At 39.7% G+C, this 13,645-nt stretch overlaps 1 protein-coding gene across 1 annotated transcript; it reads left to right on the forward strand.

Moving 5' to 3' along the window:
* The first annotated feature begins 3,654 nt into the window (after window positions 1-3,654).
* On the forward strand, window positions 3,655-5,872 carry LOC145941383 (uncharacterized). Its single transcript, XM_083047506.1, has 5 exons — window positions 3,655-4,040; window positions 4,213-4,690; window positions 4,784-4,920; window positions 5,085-5,215; window positions 5,313-5,872. The coding sequence occupies exons 1-5, from the start codon at window positions 3,655-3,657 to the stop codon at window positions 5,870-5,872; spliced, it is 1,692 nt and encodes a 563-aa protein (XP_082903632.1).
* Window positions 5,873-13,645: the final 7,773 nt, after the last annotated feature.

The raw sequence follows: 13,645 nt of genomic DNA on the forward strand, positions 1-13,645 counted from the left end.
TGAAATGACCCTAATAGACTGCTATTGGAAAGCAAGGTTGTGGATCCGGGGTAAGAACAGAATTTTTGCGCATGCGCCGTTTCGTCTTTTAAGGCACTAACACAGTATATCCAGTAGCGCAACTCTCTCGATTTTGTGTTTGCCAAAATGCAGTGCGCATGCGCGAAGTAAGCGAGTTGCCCAGTAGTGCCATCTGAATTTCTCTCTCACTCACTCTTACTTGTTTCGGTCTCTCTCAGTCTCATTTAAATGCCTCAACACATTAAAATGCTCTCTTTAAATGTTTATGTGTACATTTGATGGCAGAAATTGGCGGCAATAGTTAGAGAGAGAACAAACAAGAGTGAGCGAGAGAAAAGTTCAAATGGCATTACTGGGCAACTCGCTTATCTCGCGCATGCACACTCCATTTTGGCCAACACTAACTTCAAAGGCGCCGACAGAGAGTTGCGCTACTGGATATACTGTGGCAATAACGTGACTTTAGCGTTTACCGTATCTGAAAGACGGTATTGCAAAAACTTTCTATTGTATGTACCATGGTGGAAAGAAAGTCAGGTGTACTACTACGCACATTTCTGAACAACCAATAAAATTTTGTTCCAGTGGCCGCCATTTTTTAGTGGCAAATTCAACTGACATATCACTCATTCTTGTACAATTTGCATAAAATTAATAAAAGGATAAAATAAAAGAAGAAAATAAAATAAATGGCATTCTCAATATGCATATACAGGGTGTTACAAAAGCATCGGATTTGCTTAGCACCATGCGATAGAGAATGAAAATCTAACAAGGGGAGGTTACGACGTGATACCAATCGATTTGAACGAAACTCGTTGTAGCGATAGGTATTGATGTCGAGTAATATTGGGTAAAAGGATAAGATGCAATACTCAAGCGTTTGCGAGAAAACCTAAAATGAAAATTTTGAGCGCGTTATAAGCAAATGGAATAGAACGTTTTTTCGAAGAGCGCGTGGTCCAGCGGCTAAGTACCAGACACGTAACGTCAACGTTGCGGGTTCAAATCTTTTTAAGTTTTTTTTTTTTTTTTTTTTTTATAATAATAAAATGCTATTATGACACACAATAAATGTACATTACATAAGTTAATACGCTTAATGGATTAATACGTCTATTTATTTTATTTTACAAAAATGAATCTTTTTATTTACGTTCTTTCTCTCTAGACCAAATCTTCTTCGTCACTGTGTAACGGAATTTCCCCTTCCCTTTTTATTCTTTGTTCTCTAGCCTGCCGACCCTTTTCCTTTCTACCTGCTTCGGGGGTATAACAATAAAAACGTTCAACAAAGGAGACATAAGGAGACATGTTAAACATTATTTAAAAACAAACAATAAGTTATTGTTCCAAAACATGTTTTACATTTATTTATATTGTGTATGGTAATTTTTCTACCGTAGCAATTCCACAAGTAGAGTGTCTAGAGAGAAAGAACGTAAATAAAAAGATTTATTTTTGTAAAATAAAATAAATAGACGTATTAATCCATTAAGCGTATTAACTTATGTAATGTACATTTATTGTGTGTCATAATAGCATTTTATTATAAAAAATAAAAAAAAAAAAAAAAAACTTAACAAGATTTGAACCCGCAACGTTGACGTTACGTGTCTGGTACTTAGCCGCTGGACCACGCGCTCTTCGAAAAAACGTTCTATTCCATTTGCTTATAACGCGCTCAAAATTTTCATTTTAGGTTTTCTCGCAAACGCTTGAGTATTGCATCTTATCCTTTTACCCAATATTACTCGACATCAATACCTATCGCTACAACGAGTTTCGTTCAAATCGATTGGTATCACGTCGTAGCCTCCCCTTGTAAGAAGATTTTTCCTCAATGAAAATGTCGAGGCATCAATAATTTTCGAGTTATAAGTGATTGAAAATGAAGGGGTTTTCGCAAAATAAACTTTATGGAATTAAAATATTAACAAAACTGCATTCTTCAGTTAATTTCAGGTCGAGTTTAATGTAATAGAATTTTAATTTAAGGCTTAGTTACTAAGATATATGATGGCAAAAATTGGGAACTTGCAAAAAATGATGACCTCCCTCGACATTTTTGTTGAGGAAAAATCTTCTTAGATTTTTATTCTCTATCGCATGGTGCTAAGCAAATCCGATGCTTTTGTAACACTGTGTATTATATTAAATTATAATAAAGTATCAAACATTTACATCAAGAAAATAAAACAAATTAATAAAAATTTAAAATAAGATGAACACGTAACGAATGAAACATATAATAATATATTAATACCTATATATATATATACTATATATGTACCTATATACTAATACTTTTTGTTTGTCAATTTTTTCATATTTTTCTGAGATTTTTAAAAATAATTTTCTGTATTTATCATTTTATTAATTTCTCGTAAACGAATATAAGTTCGCGTTCTAATGAGGCATAATAATACCTCTAAAGGTATCTGTATCGAACACGAGACTCGTATGTGGCGCACGAGTGATCAGAGTGAGAGAGAGTGAGAGAGAGTAAGAGAGACAGTGAGAGAGAGAGTCGGAGTGGGAAACTCGAGGCGAGAGACGGACAGGCGAGCAGTGTTGAGAAAGAGACTGACAAGTAGACATTAGCTTGTAGTTAGAGGAGTAATTATAATCAGATATTGCAAATTAACACGCATTCTGTTGATCATTGCACTCCCGCTCATACCCCCTTCTATATACACAACAACTGGCGACGAGGATAAAAGAAACTAAAAATACAACGCAACCTTCAAAAGGACGTACAGGCTGATTCAACACGTGATCGCGAAGAAGCGAAATCGACACAGACTAGTTACAAAGGAACCTAGACTGGAACCCAATTACACAAATCGTTAATTGGCAACAAGCCAATAAGTAATCTATCACGCACCATAACAGTGAAAATCGTTGCGACGACGACGAGTCGAAACAGCTCAACATACAAACAACGCACAGGAGCGGGGCACGTGAACAGCACAACGGCTCAAGAATGTGAGTTATTTTCAACGAAAGCAGTTGGACCTCCCACCACAAGTGAGCAAAATCGTTGCCCTACACTAAGTGCAGTGAAATAAATAATACAAATTCAAACGCATGGCAGATCTTACAAATGTGCTAGTTAATAAGTTAACAAAAGTCGAAGCAATGAAATACTTGACCACTTTCCCAACAGAAGGAGTGTTAGATTTAATCACGCTTGACGAATTACGTAAGGTCCTAATAAAGCTTCGTCACGCCCAGTTACAAGAAAAAGACAAAAATTTAACTGACGAAGAAGAAACAGACCGCCCAGGCACTTCAAAACAAGATCTGAAAGTGCAAGAAAATATCGAAGATTCCAGCACAATCGACTGCAACGTTAATATTATCACAAATGTCGATATGAACGACAAAAGTTTCGAATTCCATCAAAACAAAGATTGTTGGGAAGAATACATCGAACGCATGGAATTATCGTTCATAGCAAATGACATTACAGACGAAGCTAAGAAGGCAGCCACACTATTAACTAAATGCGGCGCTGAAACATATAGACTCTTTCGAGAGCTCTGTTCCCCAGCCAAACCGAGAGACAAAAAGTTTAAAGAACTTGTTAAAACAATGGAGTAGAACCTCAACCCCAAGAAAAACGAGGCCATGGAAAGATGGAAATTCCAGCAAGCCAAGCAAGCACCGACAGAGGCAGTCAAGGACTACGTTGCCAGACTCAAGGAGTTAGCATTAAATTGTAATTTTGCAGATCTCAACAGCGCACTGCGAGACCAATTTATCTGCGGAATCGCAGATCAAAATACCAGGGTGACATTGTTCAGCACAGACGACCTGACGTTCGAGAAAGCGCTCAAACTAGCCACAATGAGAGAGGCGGCAGTCAAAAACGCAGCTACTACAAGGTCCACGGATTCATCAAACTCTTCGGAGGTAAAGTGGATGCGGCAACAGGGGCAACGCCAGCAGCAGCAGAAAAAGAATAAACCACAGCACGCTCAACAGGGGCAGCGCAATCTAAACAAATCGAAATTGTACTTAAGAGAGAACAAGAATAGTATTTGTTATTGTTTCGGTATGCGAAATAATCACATGACCAACGACTGTAAACATCGTGATAAATCGTGTAACCATTGTCAAAAGAAAGGGCATTTGGAAAAAGCTTGCATCGGGAAACACGGTAAACAATTTTTTTTCAAAAAATAGCACTTCCAAAGATAAAGATCAAAACAAACTTCATCACTTGAAATCGTGTAAGGATAATAACAATTCCGATAGTAATTCCGACGATGAAAGTAAATTCACAGATTTTCACCCAATTTTTGAGTACGAATCAAAATACAAATGCATGAAAATTATAGCCGAACCAATGCAGGCAGACGTAGTTATCAACAATAATAAAGTAAAAATGGAAATAGATACAGGTTCATATGTTACAGCAATGTCCGACATCGATAAAGAAAAATACTTTCCAAATGCACCTTTGTCCAAAAGCGATTTAGATCTAACAAGCTATGGAAACTTATCGTTAAATCCTTTAGAAATGCTAAAAAATTTGTTAGTAAAATTCGCCGATAAAACCAGATCTCTAGAGTTATACGTCATGAAGGGACCAGGCCCACTACTGATAGGAAGACAATGGCTAAAAGAATTTGGTTTATGGCCATTACAGTTGAATCCGAATGTAAATAATAATATTCGCGTATTGAATATAGCAAGCAATGAAATAAGGAGGCAAATGCTAGAGAAATTCCCTGTCTTATTTTCTGACACTCAGGGATGCTACAACGGTAGGAAAATTAAATTGCACTTCAAAGACGATGTAAAACCCATTCAATTAAAACCTTATCACGCTGCTTTGCAGAAAAAAATTTCAGCAGAAATACAGAGATTAATTAATGTAGGTAACCTAGAGTCAGTATCAATAAGTAGGTGGGCGACACCCATAATTCCAGTTTTAAAGAAAAACGGAGAAGTTAGGATCTGTGGAAATTTTAAACTGACGGTTAACCCTCAATTAATTATTAAGAGGCACCCGATACCATTAAGAGAGAAAATTTTCGTCGACCTACTCTCAGAGTAGGAAATAAATGGTCTCAGATAGATCTAAAACATGTTTTCATGCAATTCGAGTTAGAGGACGAATCTAAGGAGGCGCTGACAATAATCACACAAGACGGACTGTTCAGATACACAAAACTAGGTGAAGGTATAGCTTCAAGCCCCGCGGAAGTACAGGATATTTTAGAGGAAATACTCAAAGGTGTAATAAACAGAAATTTACATAGATAACGTCTACTGTACAGGACGAACAGACGAAGAACATATAAAAACACTAAAAGAAATCTTTTCCAGATTAGAAAAGACAGGCCTAAGAGTGAATCCGGCAAAGTGCGATTTTTTCAAAGATAAAATTGAAGTACTGGGTTACGTAATAGACGAAAAAGGACTCAGGACAAACCCCTCAAAAGTAGAAGCAATAATGCAGGCACCGACACCGAAAAACCAAAAAGAGCTAAAAGCATTCCTAGGTTTAGTTACATTTTACGAAAAATTTTTACCTAACAGAGTCAAGCACATTAAACCATTATATGATCTTTGTAACAAAGAAAGATGGAACTGGACACAGGAATGTCAAAAAGGGTTCGAGTGGTTGAAAACAGAATTAGCTTCAGATAGGGTATTAGCAATTTACGATCCAGAAGAGCAGTTAGTATTAGCGTGCGATGCTAGTCAATACGGCTTATCAGAAGTACTGTCACATCGATACAAAGATGGCACAGAACGACCGATCGCATTCGCGTCAAAAGTTATTCCCAAAAGTGAACTTCACAGGGCCATTATTGACAAGAAGCAGGTGCAATAATATTTGGCCTAAAGAAATTTTATCAATATATTTACGGCAATAACATAATCTTAAAGACTGATCACGAGCCACTGAAGTTTATTTTCGGAAATAAAAACATATCAACTATGTTACACAGCAGGCTCCAACGATGGGCATATTTTTTGTCAGGCTACACATACATAATAGAAATAGTAAAATCAAAAGCAAATGGAAATTGCGATGCGCTTTCAAGACTACCAGTTAAGGACAAAACGCCAGTATTCAAAAAGGAATACACCGGTATTAGTTATATTAATGAAGGACTACAAACAATTGATTACTCGGTAGTATCAAGTCACACAAGTAAAGATACAGTATTAAAAAGAATCGTCACGTTTCTACAAAATAATTGGCCGAAATCGGACGATTTGTCCTCAACTGAGAAAAATTTTTATACAAAAAGAAATGAATTAAATATGGAAAAGGGATGTTTAACATGGGGACATAGAGTAGTGATTCCGCTAGCATTACAGAAAGAATTGTTAAAAGAGTTACACTCGTCGCACATGGGGATTGTAAAAATGAAACAAATGGCACGAAATTACATATGGTGGCCAAATATAGATAAAGATATAGAGGCCGTAGCGACATCATGTAAAATTTGTTTAGAGGCACGGCCAGAACCAGCGAAAACAACAATAACCTCATGGTAATGGCCAAGTACACCATGGACAAGACTCCACATAGATTTTTAGGCCCATTTTACGGTGATATGTATTTAGTGGTTATCGATACACATTCGAAATGGCCCGAAATTATTAATATGAAAAAAGATACAGCGTCCAAAAAACTAATATCCGTTCTGGATGTACTATTTAATAGATTCGGTTTACCAAAACAATTAGTTAGCGACAATGGTCCACAACTTATTAGTGCCGAGTTCAAAGGGTACTTAAGAAAGAACGGGATAACTCATACATTCTCTCCACCATATCATCCAGCAACAAATGGCGCAGCGGAAAATTTTGTAAGAACCTTCAAAACGAAAGTAAGCAAAATGATAAAAGACGGTAATGAAATAGACTTCGCGATAAATAGATTTTTAGGAGACTACAGAAACACAGAACATTGTACGACAGGCAGAACACCATCACACCTAATGTTTAAAAGAGAACTAAGAACACGTTTCGACTTACTGAAACCGGACGTAAGAGGAACAGTAGAGAAAAATCAATATAATAGCAATCGCACTAAAATGAATAACAGAATGTACGAGTTTAAGGAAAACGACACTGTTTATGTTCAAGACTTCCGAAGAGACACAGGCAAAAGAACGGAAGCAATAATCTCAGAAAAGCTATCTCCAGTGACCTATAATGTAAGAATGAAAGACGGTTACGTCACAAAACGACACGTAAATAAGATAGTTCGCACAGGTATGATATCTCCAAAAAGAGGGGAAATAGGAGATGCAGCGAAAGACAACTCAAATATTGTAAACGCGACAGCGGTCGTAACGTTAATGATAAGGAAAACGTGAAACGTAAAAAGAAAACGCGCAATGTTAACACTGAACCTAAGCGTTCAAAAAGAATACAAAATAGACACAATCAGAGTACCCTGCAGCAAAACTAAAAAGAGGGGAATTGTAGTGTATCGAACACGAGACTCGTATGTGGCGCACGAGTGATCAGAGTGAGAGAGAGTGAGAGAGAGTGAGAGAGACATTGAGAGAGAGAGAGTCGGAGTGGGAGACTCGAGGCGAGAGACGGACAGGCAAGCAGTGTTGAGAAAGAGACTGACAAGTAGACATTAGCATGTAGTTAGAGGAGTAATTATAATCAGATATTGCAAATTAACACGCATTCCGTTGAGCATTGCACTCCCGCTCATACCCCCTCCTACATACACAACAGTATCACTAAAGTTTGTTTGTTTTTTCTCACTTTGTCACCAATTGTTTTAAAAATTCCGGACTTTTTACTGATAAATGAACCATGAAATTCTCCAAATTCCGAATTTATTATTTCTGCCGTTTTAATCAATTCAATGGAAGGACTAATCATTCCTCCTTTCATAATATAATTAATCCAGTCTTTATCTGAATTAGCTAGTAGTTTTGTAGGAGTTCCTAAAAATGGATATTTATTTCGGAATCTAAATGCTGCGTAACCGGCAATATATTTTAAACCTTCCTTCTGTATAACATCGGATACATTTATAAAATCTTCAAATTGTTCTGGAGGAGAACGGAATTCTTGAGGATCAAGCAAATAATTAGAGCAGCTTATGCTATCTGTTAAAGTTCTATCTGTAAATTTCTGCTTTCGTCTTAGTGTAATATTTTCCTTATTTTATTTGATTAGTTTTTATAAGATCGAGTTAAAATCGCGTTCGTCCTCAATATTTGTATTCTATTTATTGTTCTTCGAGAAAGCGATCGATGAAGACAAATAGATCATAAATCAATATAAGCGGTTTATCATTATTTCTTATGTGGGGCTTATCTTTATTATTCTTTCTGTTTCAAAGCGGTCTCCTAACAGAATTTCGACTTATAATGTATAGCGCAACTCGGGATTCCCCTTCTTGCTTCCGAGAAATCTCGAAATTTTGGCGAACTATATAGGCGACCAAAAAATGGGATCCCGACTACTTCTAGCCAGTACAGTCGAGCGAACGCATAGTAATTTCCGCGAACGATTAGGTCAACGAGCGATAACTCTAATCAAACGTTAATTTCGAGATTTAATAGTTGTAAATTTGACGGTGATAATTAAAGACAATCAACCTATCTTAATTCTACAGTACCAGTCTCATAATTTACTCGGCTAATTAATTTGCTTCCTTATTCTTGACCACAATCTATCCTATCGTTGTCCGCTGATTTCTCAATCGATTAACGCATCCTTCGCTTTCTTTCGCGCTCTCTCTCTCTCTCTCTCTCTCTCTCTCCCTCTCTCTCTCCCTCTCTCTCTCTCCCTCTCTCTCTCTGCCTCTCTCTCTCCCTCTCTCTCTCCCTCTCTCTTTCTCTCCCTCCCTCTCTCTTGGATCGCGGTGAGTAGTGACAGACGTGTCTTTTATCGCTCCGTCTTGTGTGATTGTTTTCTGCCGCCTTATGCCCTCCGGGGCCCTTCTTTTTTAGTACTGCATTGTTAAGGCTTGTGACTATCTTGACGTCAATTTTTGTGGAGTGGCTGGGCAGTATCGGCTGTCCGGTGGACGGAATAATCTAGTGCGATTTTCACATGAAAAACTGTCTCGACGACAGCGGAGCTCATTGCTGTGTTTACATGACCTACAGTGTCTCACAGGGAAAAACACAGGCTGACAGATGGAAACAGGCGTAGGAATCGGTGGGCGAGAGGACGGTGGCGTGGGCAGGAAGGGGCTTACGAGGCAGTCATCCAGCGCGGCACTTTTGAATCATTCCTCAGGTATGCTAGAGAAGTCGTTTGAGATCCTAAATATATCTAGAGTTAATGCGCTTAGAGCCATGATAGAAAGACACAGTGATTCAGTATCTAGGATTTTACTAGCTAGTAAGGAGTCGTTAGAAAAACGTACGAATGTAGAGACTGCGTTCAGGGCGTGTCGTGATGCCTTTATAGAAATATCGACAGTCTTTATAAATATGATGGAGGAGAGGACGTCACGTAGCAATCTCTCGGAGGAGGGTGTGAGGAGAGCGATTGTTGAGGCGCTTGATGGTGTGGATGGTCGAAGAGGAGGAGGTGGAGAGGTTTCTGAGGGGAATAGAGGCGGGGAGGCGAGAACATATGCCACTGTTGCGGGTTCCTCAGGGACGAAGATTCGGGTTTCGTGAGGGCCTGGAGTTGAACCGCCGATCACAACGAGCTTCTTGGTTGTGCCGGAGGATGGAAGCAAGGATAAATATACTTCGTCTCAGGTTGTTAAGGAGCCCCTATGCAAGGTACTCAAGCCAGCGGATTGTGGCTTGAAGGTGAGCAGACTTGCGCTCGCGAGGGATGGAGGAGTCAGGGTAGAGGCCTTAGCCCCTGACCTTGAAAAAATTCGAGCTCATCCTGGACTTGCTGAAGCCGGACTCAAAATACAGATGAATATGAAATCAAATCCTAGAATAATTGTGCATGGTGTCCCGACGGAGATGTCTACGAATGAGATTGGAGAGAAGTTGGTGGCCCAGAATTTGAACAAGCAAGAGGCAAACCAGGTAAAAATTGTCTATAGGTTCAAACCAAGACAGAATAAGAAAACTGCAAGCTGTGTCCTTGAGGTTTCGCCGGATGCGCGTAGAATTTTGCTGGAGCGTGGAAGAATCTTTTTGCGGTATGCAACCTGTCCTCTGGCAGATCATATAAGAATTGTGCAATGCTACAAATGTCTTTCATTTGGGCATTATGCTGCGGACTGTAGTAGTAAATCTTCTTGTGGGCATTGTGCTGGCAATCACGAAATGAGGGACTGTAAGGACAGAAAATCACAGCATAAGTGTGCTAATTGTGAGCGCCATTTTGGGACTCAGGGTGACCTTGCACACTCGGCAATGGACGCGGGCAAATGTCCCATATTGCTCAGGAAGATCAAGGATAAAATTGCATTCATCAATTATGGATGACATGGGCGTTGAGCACATAAAGATTTGCCATGTAAATTGTCAATCGCTTCCAGCTCATCTAGACGAATTTCGGCAGTTCTTAAATAATGATTACCACATTATATGCATGTCAGAGACGTGGCTTCGTCCTGCCATACCAGACATGTTGGTTGAATTACAGGGTTACTCGCTATTTAGATGTAACAGAGAGGGCAAGCATGGAGGAGGTGTGACGTTCTATCTGTGTGAGGGTCTTCGTGCATCTGTTCTGGGCAGCTCGGTTGGATCTCCGCATGGAAGGCCTGAATTCATAATCGCGGAGATCTCGTCTGCGGACTCATCCAGATTACTGTTGGCTGTCGTATATCGTCCTCCGAATGCAGGGTATCTGAGTGAGTTCTTTCAGATATACTCGGAGCTCCAAGTGAGATATCGGCATTCGATTGTTTTTGGCGACTTCAACGCAGATATGAGTAGAGCTTCTTTCGGCAGTCAACAGCTGCAGACGTTTATTTCGGCGTTAGGCTTACATATGGTTCCGTATGAAACCACCCACCATCTGAGAAACTCAAGTACACTGCTCGATCTGTGCATTACAGATGATATGGATAAAATAATCAAATATGGTCAACAGGATGTGACGTTTCTATCAGCACATGATTTAATATATATTAGGTATAGTATCAAGATAAAACGTAGGAAGAGTAGGAGTATCACCTTCAGGGATTGGAGCGGATTCGACAACGCAGCGTTTCAATCAACAATTGATAACATAGATTGGACGGGTCTCCTTGCATCCAATGACATTAACGAAAAGGTAGAGATCTTCAACACAAGGCTCCAGGAGGCTTTCAATATGCATGTGCCGCTAAGAACGCGTGTCTTTAGGAACTTGCCTGCTCCTTGGCTAACGGATGATATTCGCGTGGCCATGCGCAACAGAGACCTGGCGAGACGAGCTTGGCGTAGGCATAGGAGAAATAGCCTCTATGACAGGTACAAAGTCCTGAGGAATGAAGTGCAAGCACTTGTAAGAAATGCAAAGTGCAGCTTCTTTACAAGCACGTTCAATAGAGTTGGAGGGATAAATGAGGTGTGGAAAGAACTTAGACGTTTTGGACTCATTAAAACGAAAGGACGTGGGGGGAGCCTCCTGCATTCGGTCGATGAACTCAATAGATTCTTTGCTTCTGCTGGTGAGCCATTGGACCAGGAACCGGTAAAGACCATAGATGATGTGGTGTCGGGAGTATTTAATGAGGAGAACTTTCACTGGCAACGCCGCTGACCATAGCGAGGGTGATTTCCAGGATCAAATCAAATGCTGTGGGTGCAGATGGAATTTCCACGGTATTGTTGAGGCATTCTATTGAACTTCTAATGCCAATCATAGAACATCTGTTCAATTTTTCACATGTCAGCGGAGTTTTTCCTTCGCAGTGGAAAAAAGCCGTGATCTGTCCTATACTTAAAGTAAAGAATCCTGTGAAGGTTCAGGACTATAGACCGATTTCAATTCTCCCTGTGCTGGCTAAGGCCCTAGAAAGCCTGGCAAGTGAGCAGATTCGAGGGTTCTTAGAGAGTTCGAATTCTTTTGATCGTTATCAATCAGCCTACCGAAATAATCATTCAGTCCAGACCTGCTTAATCAGGATGTTGGATGATATCAGACTAGCAGCGGATAGGAGAATGATCACTGTGTCTGTATTTTTTGACTTTTCAAAAGCTTTTGACAGGGTGAATCATATAATGTTGTTAGAAAAGTTAAGAAGTCTTAACTTCTCGGATGGTGCCTTGAGATGGGTCCACTCATATCTTGCGGGGAGAACACAGGTTGTCAGGGATCGAGCGCAGAACACCTGCTCTGCCGAATCACATGTCAGGGCTGGAGTACAGCAGGGTTCGGTTCTGGGACCCCTGCTTTTCGTGCTCTATCTGTCAGACTTTGGTCCTGTACTCAATCACTGCAAGTACAACTTCTACGCGGACGATTTGCAAAACCTACACTGTGAACCAAAGTATGTAATGGAAGCAATCCACAGAGTAAATGAGGATATAGAGGCTATTGTTAACTGGACTGTCACAAATAAGCTACTTATGAACGCGGACAAGACTCAGGCAATTATTATAGGCACCTCGAGATTTATAAACAATGTGGACTTGAATATTCTTCCTGGTATAGTAGTGAATGGAGCAGTGATTGAGTTCTCCACATCGGTACAGTACCTTGGAGTAATGATCACTAACAATCTTTCGTGGGAGAGGCAAACTACAAAGACGACGAACAAAGTGCACACAGCTCTCTATCAGCTAAAGATGTGCAAGCATATGTTCCCTGAAGCACTCAGGATAAGACTAGTTGCCGCACTAATACAGCCGCATATTGATTATGACTGTGCTGCATTCACGGATATGACGGCGGAACATGACAGGAGGCTCTATAGAGCCTTAAATGCATGCATACGTTTTACTTTTAATGTAAAGTCAGACGCTCACATAACGCCGTACTACAAGAAGCTTCGTTGGCTGAAGGTGGGGCAACGTAGGAAGTACTTCGTAGGGTGCTTACTATTCAAAATATTACAGTCCGGACAGCCAGACTTCCTCCACGACAATTTTTCGTTCAGGGTTCCCATCTCGGAAAGATCGACCAGAGCTCCTTCGGACACCCTAATACAGACACAGTGCAGGACTGAACTATTCAATCGTTCTTTTCGGGTCTCGGCAGTTAGGTTGTGGAATGGTCTGCCTCAATCTGTCAGGAATGCGAAAACGCTCACAGTGTTCAAACAGGGGCTCTATGCGCATTTATTTAATCAATCTCCTTAATATGACTATAAGTTCAGTACGTATTGTGTGTTGAGTTGGCTCTCTCTAGCATACCTTAACAAATTAATAAATTGAAAAATATACTTTGAAATGTTCAAGCACTATAGATCTCTTGTATCTGTTATATACGTTAAAGGTTTCTTGCTTTATCTTAGTTTTTATCTTAGCTTACTAGCTTGCTCTTTATGGGTACATATTATAACATGGAATGTGATATTTGGTATTATATTACATCATAGTAAGTTATTTTCTGTTAATTATATTTCTTGTTGGTGTTTTCTCGTCATGTACAGTTAGATATGTATATTTAATGTAAAGTATATATTATCATGTCTGTGCGCTTGAGGGAACATGTCCCAGAGCGCTAAATAAATGCAGCTTTCTCTCTCTCTCTCTCTCTCTCT

The sequence above is a fragment of the Prenolepis imparis genome, unplaced genomic scaffold (genome assembly GCF_030444845.1).
Source record: "Prenolepis imparis isolate NDT839.2.m4 unplaced genomic scaffold, iyPreImpa1.0 SCAF_10, whole genome shotgun sequence".
Classification (NCBI taxonomy): Eukaryota; Metazoa; Arthropoda; class Insecta; order Hymenoptera; family Formicidae; genus Prenolepis; species Prenolepis imparis.